The sequence below is a fragment of the Chlamydotis macqueenii genome, chromosome Z (assembly GCF_036417535.1).
Source record: "Chlamydotis macqueenii isolate bChlMac1 chromosome Z, bChlMac1.mat, whole genome shotgun sequence".
NCBI classification, from domain to species: Eukaryota; Metazoa; Chordata; class Aves; order Otidiformes; family Otididae; genus Chlamydotis; species Chlamydotis macqueenii.
In genome coordinates, this window is record NC_141593.1 from 80,836,367 (window position 1) to 80,849,560 (window position 13,194).

Genomic DNA, 13,194 nt, shown 5'->3' on the forward strand with positions numbered 1-13,194 from the left:
TCAAGAGGCACAAAATCTTTAATTTTCTGAGGAGCAAAAACTCCCCAAGAAACTTCATATAGCTCCTTAGGTTTTGCTTAGCATACGTGATAAAACATTGATTGTCGCAGTTTGGTGACCCATGAAATTTGGGGGTTAGTTTTCCCTTCAGACCAGAGCATATAATTATGCAAATAAAGAGCTGTCACTGATCTAGTGAAATACTCACAAACACATGCGATCAGAAATGGAAGAAAAAAGTGAAAATTTGTGGTATTAGGATGGTACAACGAGAAATGGCGTCTCCTCCCAAGTTTCTGCAAGAAGCACCTTTTTTTTTTTTTTTTTTTTTTTTTTTTTTTCCCCCAACACTTTGTCAACACCACGCGGGCACACGCAGACACGCGAGACCCAGCTGCCCACGGGTGCGTGCGCAGGCACACACGCATCCCTCGGCTGCCGGAGACGCGGCTACGCTCGGGTGTGCGGTGGATGCGCGTGTTCTCGGCAGGTTATTTTTGGTTCGGGTGCCTCGAGAGCGGGGCTATATGCGGCCCCACGCAGTTTTTTGTAGACGTGACACTTCTCATTTGTACTGCTGCGTGGAATTCCTAGAGGGGAAAAAAAACCAACAACAACAAAAAAACCAAAACCAAAACAAAAAACCCCAAACCACGAAACAAAAACAATTAGTGATGTTTCTCGGGGACAGAGGGAAAATGCGCGTTCTCAGGAAAAGCAGCAGCATCCTTCGGCTGAATCCGGGAGAATCACACCTCCACCAGCGCACAATGCAGTGGCGGGGGTGTTTCACCTTTTTTTTTTTTTTACCCCATTTCCCCCCACCCGAACAGTCCTGCTGCGATTGGGGGTCCGCCGCCTGATTTCCTCTAGCAAACATTTTTTTTCTGCTCTCCCTTCTTGGCGAGGAAACACTTGCTCTCGCTGGCCCACGGCTCCAACCGTGGCATTTCGGATCTCACGACGGTGTAAAAACCTAAAAAACAAACAAACAAACAAAAACCCTTTGGGGCGGGCAAACCATCATCCTTTGGACTATGAGGAACTGGGGGGGATTTTCCTGTAAAATCCAGGGTCAGGTTTTATTATTTCTTTTTTTTAATTTTAATTTTTTTTTTTTTTTTAAGTAACTTTTGGACCCGCAGCCCCGAAGTTACCCACGGCACAGACTGTTGCATGATGTCAGGAAGTTTCCCCGTGACGACATCGGGAGGAGGGCTGACGTCAGACCCCCGGCCGTTCAGGACACCACGGCGCGAGGGACCAGAGACTGCAAAATACCCCAGTCCCCAGGAATCCATTAAAAGCAGCGCCCGCCCCCCGCCTCAGCGCCGCTGCCGCCTTCCCACGGACACCGTCGCGGGCGGACACGCCGGGATGCTCCCACGCCCCTCTGCCGCCCCGCTCCCTACTTCCTCTGTGGCGCAGTTGCCGCCTCCCCGCCGTTTCCCTCACCCCCTAAAAAAGCGCTTCTTCGCGAGGAACCGGTAAAACCCCTCTCCCAGGGTGTATTTTTGGGGTTTTTAGTCTTTAGGGTTAGTCCACTCCTCGGGAACGGGGAGGGCGTGGGTCTGGACACGGAGGACCTTCACCTCATCCACCTCCCCTCCGCGTGACCGCGGGTGCCGTGGTGGGGGGGATCGGGGTCCCGCGGGAGAGCTCACACCTCCCCTCCTCCCCCCAGACACCCCCCACCTGCACCCCTCACGTGTTTTCCCCACCCCATGCTACCCACCAGGGACCGCGGCCCCGTGGGGACAGAAAGGGTGCAGGGAGGAGAGAAAAGAGCATGTTTATTTTTTTTTTTGTTCAGTGCAAGCAGAGCGGTACCGGGACACCCCCCCCCCCCGCCCTCGCGCTTCACAGCCCCTTACAGAAGTGGTACTGCGAGCCGGGCAGGGGGCACGGTAAAGAAAAAAGCCTTACAAAAAAAGGGCAATCGTTACAGTAGAAATTTTTTGTACATTTAATTTCTCGACAACGCTTAAAAAAATAGATCCTTTCCCGCGACTTTTCGCACCCCGGGGACCCCACCTTGCCACCCTGGCGATGGAGAGTGGTGTGGGGTGAGGGGGAAAAGCAGAGAGACCCCGAAGAGGCGATGTAAACCCCCTCCTTCCCCCCTCTAAACATGTGGAGATTGGGTGGGGGGCACAGGCTGCAGACCCCTGCAGCAACAGGTTCCCCTCTGGGAATTAAAACCTGATCCTATATCCTATGCATAGACTCACAACCAGAGGATTTTAGCCCAAACTGGGCCAACTTTGCCCTTGCACCTCTCTACAGGCACCGCAGCGGAGGGCTGGGGACCCCCATCCTGGTATCACCCGGTTTTAACGCTTGTCCCCCATTCTTGGTCCCCAGCTGCAGGATAGGAACCATCACACAATAGCGGGGCTGGGATGGGGGTCCCGGACCCATGCGCTTGCGTGGTGACTCCTCAGCACTGACAGCACCAGGGGCTCGGTGGGCATGGCCGCTGAAGGAAAAGATCACTTTAATTTAGCATCATCAACACTAAAAGGAGCTTAATTAGCGTGCACGCTTGCCGGGCACGCTATCAGGCACATCCTCTTGCTTATCAGACGTTTCAGCGGAGAAAAGCTGCCGAGAGCATCATCACCCCCCCAGTACCACCCCACCCCACGTGTGTCCGTGGAGCCCGCACACAGAACCAAGGATGAACCCGTGAGGTACGAGGAAAAGGGGATAAGCATGGGACGGCAAAATTGTTAAAAACCCGGCATATAAAAATGGAAGCATCTTCGTGCTTAAAAACTAACAGGAAAATGTGCAATGCACCTCCTTTTTTTTTTTTTTTTTTTTTCCTGTCATATTTCACAGTGTGGTCCAGCCAGTTAATGAATAGGCATTTTTTTTTAAAGTGGAGCTTTCAAAAGGAAGAGAAGATCTACAGATAATGCCATTGATCCGGCAGGAGGAGAAAATCTCTACAACAAAAGGGCTTTCTAAAAATCTGGACCAAACTTCTTGGACCCTCCTACCAGCAGAAAATGAAAGTCAAGAGTTGATCCCACTTGGTCCCAGAGAAAAGAGAAGGTTGCTGAGTGTAAAATCACAGGCTGGTTAGCACTTCTGAATTAGAGCTGTCGTTAAAAAAACAGAGTAATTTCTATTTCGTTCCGTCGCAAAAAAATAGAAGGAAGGATCCTGCAGGCGATAGGACCAGGAGGAAGCCGTTAAATTCTGGCATCAGCCTGGTGCAGGGCTATGTCAGGGCAATTAGAGCTGCACCACGCTGCACTGTGCAGTACCACTGTCAGCCTTAATCTGCGCACTGATGGGCAGCACGAAATCTGAGTTACAGCCCACAGGAAGCACAACCAGTGAACCCATATTGCTTTGACAGTTGCACTCATCTAGAAATAATGCAAAACGCTATTTAGATGTATACATCGCGACCCTGTGCTCTAGGAAGAAAACAATCTAATGAGGGGCTGGGAGACTGCTTGCAGAAAAGAAGCAGCGAAGACGTTGGTGGTGGCGGCGGCGGTTTTTTTTTTTTCCCTCCTTTTACAATTCTTCGTATTTTATCCTGTTGGAGCGCCGCGTTGGGGTGGGCTTCACCGAGCTGTTCTTCGCCTCCATCGCCTCGCTGAAGAACTTGAAAATAGATGGAAAACTCTTCCAGGAAGTCAGCTCATGGCGCTCCGTACCTGCAAGAGAGAAAGGTGACACTTTGACTGGGGGGGGGGCGTTTTGGTACCAAGGGGGTTGATGCAAAACCCATGGAAGCCATCCAATCGCTGCCTCACCATGGAGCTCAGAATCCTTCGTATGCCCTTTCCCAACAAGCCCATCCACGATATCGCGGCAGTAAAGCGAACCTTTCCCTCCATCCCTTTTTTTTTTTTTTTTTGTGGGTGCTTCCATTGTTCTACAAGTGTCTCTTCCCAACGTGTGGTGCATTCGCCGTACTTAAACAAAAAAACCCCCAAACCCCACAACAACCCCCGAAACAAAACTAAGATGAGGGAGACGAGGAGCTGAGGGCCGTGAAAGAGTTGGGACCTCTTCCTGGGTAACCCAATTATGCGGAGATGCTGCCTGGAAGTCTCTGGATCCTGGGCCTCCGTTTGATACTTTAACATTGTTAATGATAATTCTTTAGTCTGTAATAGTAGGTCATTGCTATGGTTACTCTACAATGGTGCAACACTTCGCTTTCCCCCTTCAGCTATTCGCTGAGACCCGGTAACCACATTTGTTGCCTAGCAACAGTTTTGTGACAGTATCACAATCTGGGGGTGACAACAATGAAGGACATGGTGGCCGTGGCCTGCCTGGCGCAGAGGGATGTCGCGTGGGGTGGCTGATGGTCCCCAGGGCACCTGGGACGGCCAACGGTCCCTGGGGATGTGGGGTGGCTGCCCTGGAGGGATGCTCTGGCATGGCACCACCCACACACCCACCTTCACGACCCTGTTGGGACCCTCACCCCCGTGTACCCATCCTTGGTGGCTCCACACGTGCCGACCCCTCCGAAGTCTTTGATAGAGGTGCTACCCATCACGTCTCGCTCCCCCACTCACTCACAGGCAGCCATCAGACAAGCTCCTCCAAACAAGTCCTCTACAGAAAGACACCACTTCCCACGCAAAGAGACGTTTTTGTACAAAGAGGATCCACGTCATGTGCACACACAGATTCCCCCCCGCCGCTCTCCGCATTTGTTTTATGGAGACAATTCATGACACGCTACACAAACTTCCCAGAGGCACCTCTTATACAAACACTTCCTACCTCCCAATTCACCCGTCCTTGTCCAAACCCTCTTTGCCGTGAGGCAGTCCGTTGTATCTTAGACCATCTATCCCATCCCCTACAAGAGCCACCCTACAGCCAACGCTTGTCCTCCACCTTGGCGTCATCTCATACGCAGAGGTGTCCACCAGGCCGAGGTGTCCACATTAAAGCTCCCCTTCCAGCCGAACAGATCCATCCCACAGGTTACGGCACAGTTGGGTTGCGCTACGGCTGTCCATTGCCACCATCCAACGACACTAGCGAAGACGTCATCTACCTAAGCAGGATTTAGTGAGGGACAGGCTGTCCTAGCACACCCCGAGGATGCTTCTGCACAGGCAGGGCTCCTCACACACCTGCACGACAGCACATGGTAGCATCACGTTGAGTCCCAAGACGCAAAACATCTTCCCGGGTGGCTTTCTGGGCCCTACATGGACACTTGCCACACAAACATGTCTCTGTCGCTCCTGCCTGCCAGCATCCATCTCCTTCCGTCTCGATCGTACTTCTCCTCATTAATATCCCCCGGAATAAACGAAATGAAAATACAGCCAGTGAACACGATGCTGCCTTTCCCCTCCTTTCTTCCTTTTTCTTTTTATCAACAACCTTCCTCCGGTGTGAAAGGGCCATCCAGAAACAAACAACGACGAAACAATAAGTTCCCGAAGCCTCCCCCTCCCTTTCTCCGTCCATGCACTCTCCTCACGTCCTCAAGAGAGACCAGGCTTAGATTCACTGGTGCCACTGAAACTGATTAACCTACAGCTTTCCTGCAGCAACCCCTCTCAGCCCACCCCTCTCAAAAAAACAATTCAGGCTTCCAGTCTAGAGGGACTCAATGATTCAGCGGTCTAAAGCAATTTTAACACTCCCTGTTTTCCCTTTCCTAGTAACAATCTTACTGACAGATGAACAATTTCCCTGGTGATAAAATCACTACAATGGCTATTTAGTTTCCAGGATTATGATGATTCTTTGCTTGATTAATATTGCAGTAAGAAAAGCTTGCCAAGTATCTGCCTTGGCCCTTTACAGTCATTTAAAGGTCAAATTTTGTCCTTAACGCATTCACATTCAACTACTACTAAAGGGAGAGCCCTAAAAATTTAACATGGCACAGACGGCGCATTTATGATTTATATACCAGAGGCTGGGAAAATCAGACAGAAGAGGAGTTATGTCCTAGGGGCGATGACAGATTTGGCCATAAGGTTTCCACCAGAGGAAAAATATCATTGACGACTGCAATCGCAATCATCTATTTAGTAGCAGACAAACCTTGTGTACTTAGCAGTGGACAGATCTAAATTAAATGCATGACCAGCCAGCTATTTTTTGACAGAAAGCATTGTTTCTGAGAGTTGGATAATAAGAAGCAGTTCTGCTAAAGCCAAAGTCCTCCAAGGTGTACACACCCTCAGCGCTCACTAACTTCAACGACTGTGACGACACACCGCATGGTTCAAACCCACCACCACAAAGAGATATTGACAATCAGAAATAACGAAGACTTGTCAATATGGTTGTTGATACAAAAAAAAAAAAAATCAGGTAAGGGAATACTTGCAAAAATGTAATATACAAATCATCAGGTCTGGATGACAACACATCTAAGAATCTTCAGGGAATCAGCTAATGAACTTGCCGAACCACCGGCAATTATTTCTGAGAATTCATGCACAAGCAGGTAGGCACCAGAGGACTGGGGAGGGAGTGGGAAGAAAAACAATGCTAATTTGAGAGAAGGAGGATTAATTGAAACTACAGCATGTAAAATTTACCTTTGCAGATTAGTAAAGGAAGAGATCAACATGAAAAAAAATTACAAGTGCCTTTAGGGCAACAGGAGCCTTAGGACAGAACAGGCTCAGATTTGACAAGAATGGACGAAAATCAAACTTGATCACTTAACGGAACCACAAAAATCAGCAGGTAAGAGATTTATCTGTTACCATGCCTTTCCCCATAGGTCAACCTGGCAACTCAGGGGTGGTGGGAACCTGGGGAATCACTTACAACGCAGTATGAAGTCAGAAGGACGTGGAGCTGTTGGAGAGGGTCCAGAGGAGGCCACGCAGATGCTGAGAGGGCTGGAGCAGCTCTGCTGTGAGGCCAGGCTGAGAGAGCTGGGGCTGTTCAGCCTGGAGAAGAGGAGGCTCTGGGGAGACCTGAGAGCGGCCTCCCAGTGCCTAAAGGGGGCTGCAGGAAAGGTGGAGAGAGACTCTTCAGCAGGGCCTGCTGGGACAGGACGAGGGGTGGTGGTTTTAAAATAGAGGGAGGTAGATTTAGATTGGATATTAGGAAAAAAAATTTTTACAGTGAGGGTTGTAGGCACTGTCCCAGGTTGCCCAGAGAGGTGGTGGATGCCCCATCCCTGGAAACGTTCCAGGCCAGGTTGGCCGGGGCTCTGAGCAACCTGATCTGGTTGGAGATGTCCCTGCTCCTGGCAGGGGGATTGGACTAGATGACCTCGTCCTATCACACCAGGCCCTGCTGAAGAGTTTCTCCTTGTCTTTCCTGTAGCCCCCTTTAGGCACTGGAAGGCTGCTCTAAGGTCTCCCCGGCGCCTCCTCTTCTCCAGGCTGAACAGCCCCAGCTCTCTCAGCCTGGCCTCACAGCAGAGCTGCTCCAGCCCTCTCATCATCTTCGTGGCCTCATCTGGATTGTTTCCAACAGGTCCATGTCCTTCTGATGTTGGGGGCTCCAGAGCTGGATGCAGTACTGCAGGTGGGGTCTCACCAGAGCGGAGCAGAGGGACAGAATCCCCTCCCTCGACCTGCTGGACACGCTGCTGGGGATGTAGCCCAGGATGCCGTTGGCCTTCTGGGCTGCAAGCACACATTACCAGCTCATGCTGAGCTTCTTGTCCACCAGCGTCCCCAAGTCCTCCTCAGGGCTGCTCTCCATCCATTCTCCACCCAGCTTGGACTTGTGCCTGGGATTGCCCTGACTCATGTGCAGGACCTTCCCCTGGCCTGGTTGAACTTCATGAGCTTGGCACAGGCCCACTTCTCCAGCCTGTCCAGGTCCCTCTGGATGGCATCCCTCCTCTCCAGCATCTTGATGGCACCACACAGCTTGGTGTCGTTGGCGAACTTGCTGAGGGTGCACTCTATCCCACTGTTCATGTTGCCGACAAAGATGTTGAACAGGGCCGGGCCCAACTGGACCCCTGAGGAATGCCACTCATCACCGGTCTCCAGTTGTACATCAAGGTGTTGACCACCACTCTTTCAACGCAGCCGTCCAGCCAAAACCATGTTCACTTCATCGCAAGTGAAGAAAGGTGTAACTCTGCATTTGTGAGACAACGTATGGTATCTCGGACTGTTTTGGAAGTGGGTGCTGGTGCACTTCTTGGGAAGTGGCTAGACCGCTTGAGAAGACAAATAGTAAGTAACAATATGGGGTTGAAAATGTACCTACGAAGTCCCAGAGGGATTGGTGCTAGAGCTCAAGTCTTTTAAACATGGTTATTAGTGATCTGAAAGAATAATGAGAGCACTTATTAGCTAATTAGATTAATTAGCAGTTGATATTTTGAATAGGAGACAAAGCAAACATAAGAAGGGACAGAGAAATAATCATAAAAAAGGGCAGCCTAAACGGGTGGGAAAAATAAGGAAGGGGAAAAGTAGAAAACAAAACCGGGATTGATGCCTGCAAGGGCAGCCGTGCAACACGACCAGTAAACGATCCCAATGGCCGTTTGCACGCACGTGTGCAAACATGTTTTCATTGCCTCCCCTTTCCACTTCCACTCAGGGAAAGCGGCTCTTCTCCCAGGCCGACCAGAACTCCTGCGTCGGAAACGGCAGCGCCCGTGGAGGGAAGGAGCTCTGCGATCCCCATAATTCACGCAGGCAGAGCAATGACCGGCTGTGCGGGACAAAGGTGCCCTCCTACGGTGCCTGCCCACCGCGCCAGACAAAAGCCTCCTCCCGCGGTGCTCAGAAGATGCACGGCACAATGGTGGCCCCCCGCTGCGTTTACAAGATGTGTGGGACAAAGGTTTCCCGTGCTGCACAGGAGCCGAGATCTCCACGCGCGCTTTGGCGACGGAATATCTCTGCAGAGAAAAGTTTCCAGGTCGAAAAGTTCCTCCATCTATTTGAGCCACAGGGCTGACTTTGGGTCTGCTTCTCTAAGTAGTGATGGCTTCAGAATGAATTAAAGGTGCTCCACGCCTCAGGGTTTGGTACCCATTGGGAGGGAGAGCACTGCCGCTCTTCACCAACCGTCTTGCTCAGCGGAGAGTTTGCAATTAATTTCAGCAGCAGTGAGCTCTGTTCCCATGGTCGTGGTCCATGTTGAGACTCTGCCACGTTGCAAAACATCGATGTCAATTTTGGGGAGGACATGAGCTTTGCCATCTTGTCCCCAAACATCGTCAACGGTTGCTTTAACCTTGGTCACCAAATCCCCATCTAAGTGTGAGAAAAAGACACTTCCTGCCTCCGCTGCATCCATCCTCCTTGATGTTATTGAACAACTTCTGTATCACAGTTATTCCTAAAGAGGAATTTAACTCTTTTTTTTTTACCTTTGAGTGCACCAGATGTTATCAAGGACGACAGAACTATTTTTAATTCATAAGGCTTCCCCATTTACGATTCCCGGATCGTATGGATGTGCACAGGAAGAAATTATTGTGTCTGTTGTGACTATTTTGCCCTGCTGTGGTAAATCTCCAGGTCTCAAACCCCCAAACAGAAGAAGCTCTCAGGGCACCACCAGTAAAACTAAGGAAAAAGGAAATTAAAAAATATACCTTGCTTAAAATCACTAAACACTTCTGACAGGGTGGATGAGAGCTTCAGGAGAAAATGGGAAGGGTTCCATTAGCTGAAGAGCTTTGAGAACCAACGACCTCAGGAGCTTCTGCATATGCACTTCCAGATACCGCAACGGTAAAGGAAGGTTCAAAGCTTAGGCGAAATGGAGAGAGAAGCCGTACACCAATTAATGAAACGGAAGTACTGATTTTGGAGGGCACATAAAAAAAACCCCCACAACACACACCCCAAAACAAACCCCAAAACTCGGTGTTTTTAGTTTGGCCAAGAAGTAATAGCTTGTGGAGTCATGGGCATGATAATAATCTAAAAGCAACTGTGTAGGGAAATGAATTCTTTGGAGGAGCCAAGAGGGAAGGAACAGAGAAACCCAAAGAAATGAAACGCAGCTTATAAAGGGGGCTTAGACACACGGCAAGCTGGTTTAGATGCAATATTCATCCAAGGAAAATTCTGGGAACCTTTGCGGCAATGCTAGAGAACAGCTTACACACACTAAAGCCATTTTATGCTTGGTTATTATCTCCTGTGACACAGATCCGCGTTTATTTTTGTTGGACGTTTATTATCTCTAATATCTTTAGCGGGATGATGAAAACAGAGCAACAAGCATCCTGCCAACCCAGAACAAAGGTTACCTCTGAACTTGCAATCGGCTTTTTTCCACCCCTCGTGTGCCACACACAAACTCCTCACAAGAAGCAAGCGGTTTAAAAAGGCAACAAAATTTTTAATAAAAATAAAGATATTTAATAAATTCCTCTTGCCCTGTGAGCAACAGATTCAAAGATGCACGCAAAAGCTCAGGACAAGCAAGGTTTGCAAAGCAGGAAAAGAGGCAGGAGCCTAACACAGCTGTCATTTTTCATGACTCTCCATTAAATATTAAGGGCAGTCCCACGAGCATGGGTCATTTGTTTGCTCCTCTGCGTGCTAAGTGGCCAAATAAGCGAAAGTTGCAAGGTCGTTCCATCCTGAGTGCAGCTTACCGAAAGTCAGGTCATTTTTTGGGTCACCAAAAGTCAATTTTCTTCTAAGTATATATTAAAAAGGGGGGAAAAAAAAAGAATATCAAACAAACAGCTTTAGGGACTTCCCAGTAAGAATGAGGCACGTGGGACAGAACTGCTGTTAATACCAACGCAACTAGTGGTAGTAACGTAACTTGCACACAACTGCATTAAAAAAAAAAGAAGGAATCACAAACAGTTTAAAAATGCTGGTCTGAATCGCTGCTCTGGGGTAAACAGTTATGAAAAGCAAATGTGTTCTGGGGTCCAAAATGTCGCAAGAAGCCTTTTGCACAACTGGCCAGGAGTGTGGGCAAACCCCCCACACATAGACCTGCTCTCATCCACGCGATGAACACCCTGGGCACCCGCGGAAAAGACGAGATGCTGGGGCCGGATCCAGACTCCGAGAACAGCAGAAGAGCTGGAGGGTTCTTGGGTGGCACTGTTTGCACCAAAATCTCTCCGAGGCGCCGACCCTCCCAGTCTTGCTCTTGGAACGGGAAAGGGAGAGCTGCCATCAGCCAACTGAGGCTAGAACAGCCCAATCTATCTCTATCTCTATCCCTATCTCTATCTCTATCTCTATCCTCTATTTCTCTATCTCTATCTCCCCCCATCTCCATCTCTGTCTCCATCCCTCTCTCTATAGAACCTCTATATCTGTATCTATATATCTATATCTTTACACCTCTATCTATCCATTGATATCTACAACTATGCCTTTACCTGTATGTAAAGACAAATATAAAAATTATTTACCCATCAAACACGAGATGGGATATTCAGGTTACATCTTACGACGATGTTTTTGGGGTAAGAATGCACCTATGGGAGGTGCAGGATCTCACCACTGGAAGTTAAGAACAGATTAGACAACCATCGCTTGGGAATATTACAGGTATAGCTGGCCTTGCCCTGGGGAATGTGAAAAAATCAGCTCCTTGAGTTTCTTTCTATCCAGCCCTGTCTTTCAGAAGTCCGTGACTTTATTTGCTTTATTTCGGGAACATGTAAAGTTGCAGGGAACACCATAGTAGCTCTGAACCATTTGAATAATACACATTGGTGAGCTAACTACATTTAAAAAATGTAGATGCTTTTTTTCCTATCATGAATTAGAAAAAAAAAATGTTTACAAAATTGCACCCAAGAGCTCAAATAAAGTATTTAGCATTTGAAAATGAAAATGAAAATTTGAAATCATCATTTTTCTCAAGTAGGAGAAAGGAAAATTATCTTTTAAATAAAGGAAATTTTGACCTGCTCAAAACCCGACACTTCCTGAGAGAACATACATCCACGTGGCTTCTCGGGCAAGACTGATGAAAAACAAGTACTTAAGCGTCAAAGCTTCCACAGGTTATAAATGTGAAAAATACTAATTTACATGACAGATCTCAATACACTGCAGCATCGTACAAGCTGTCAGCTGCATCTCTCTCTCCCCACTGCTTTCCAAGGGCATGTCTAGTGGAGTTTTCTGAGGGAGAAGTCATCATGACCATGCTTTTGCAGACCAGGAGGCTCAGCCAAGACCAGTGGCAGCACCAGGAATGGTCTCGAGCTCCACCAAGCCCAAGGCTGGAGCTCTGCTCACTGAGCAACGCTGCCGGCATTAATAAGCACTCAGCATTTAAGAAATACCTTTAAACACATTTAGAACATACCACAGCAATACTTGCCAGTTAATTTAATCTGAAATACTGAAGGGCCGATTTTAGAATGTGAGGTTATTCCAAAATCCCACAGCTTTTCAGTGTTTCTAGGGCAGAGACGTGAGGCGTACCCCTCGCTGGCAGGCTCTGCTGCCTTGGGAGAGTACTACGACGCAAGCGGTTTCGTTGCTGACGGCAGGACCGGAGGAGTGAAAGGACTGGGTGTTTAGAAAATAGCTACTCTCCACGATGGTGTTTTATGATTATTTATTCCTAAATAGTAATTGTGCCATCAAACATCCGGATGGAGAATTAATTATTGGAAATAATTCAGAAAACGCTGATGTCAGCTTACTTTAGTGAAGAGTATCACGGATTTGTAAAGCCCACCCAGCAAATGAAATTATGTAAATCACCCAAGGAACAGCTGTGCCAGCAGTGTGAGCACGAACCAGCTCGGCTTTGGAGCTTCCCGAAAACACAGCAGCCAAGGTAATGCCATGGAAATGGCAGCGCCTGCACCCAGAGCAGCTAGGAAGGGCAGCAATGCTTTAAAATCCCGCATTACGTGACGGTAGAGATACGCAGTCTAATAAAGATGGAAAATGGTCCTTAATCACTATCAGGATAAGCACAGATTTGCAATTGCAATAAAGCAATTTTAAAGTAAAGCAGCTGAATATTATTTTCTTCCCTTTCATTCCGGGAGTGGAGCTTGGATACTGGCATGGATGCCACCATAGGCAGCCGTGGAAGTACAGAAGGTCTTTCCAGGGACAGGAATGAGTCCATGCCGAAGGAACAAACTGCAACAGGAACGTGCACGGAGTGTGCGTTCCCAAGGCTTCATTTCACCCACAGCAAACACCCAGTGTTTCTATGATTTCAGCAAGAATCTGAATTCATACATCGTAAGCCTTTAGTGAATAAATTAACTCCCCACCCAGCGGAAAATGT

General features: G+C 48.5%; 1 protein-coding gene across 5 annotated transcripts in view; it reads right to left on the minus strand.

The window, feature by feature from the left end:
- Positions 1-1,789: 1,789 nt before the first annotated feature.
- ARB2A (ARB2 cotranscriptional regulator A) overlaps positions 1,790-13,194 on the minus strand; it is a 253,900-nt gene continuing 242,495 nt past the window's right edge. For all 5 annotated transcript variants that reach the window (XM_086770362.1, XM_086770364.1, XM_086770365.1 and 2 more), the window contains one exon: positions 1,790-3,677. In XM_086770362.1, coding sequence (XP_086626488.1) covers positions 3,535-3,677 — 143 coding nt within the window. In that variant the 3' untranslated portion in view covers positions 1,790-3,534. The remainder of the gene's footprint in view (positions 3,678-13,194) is intronic.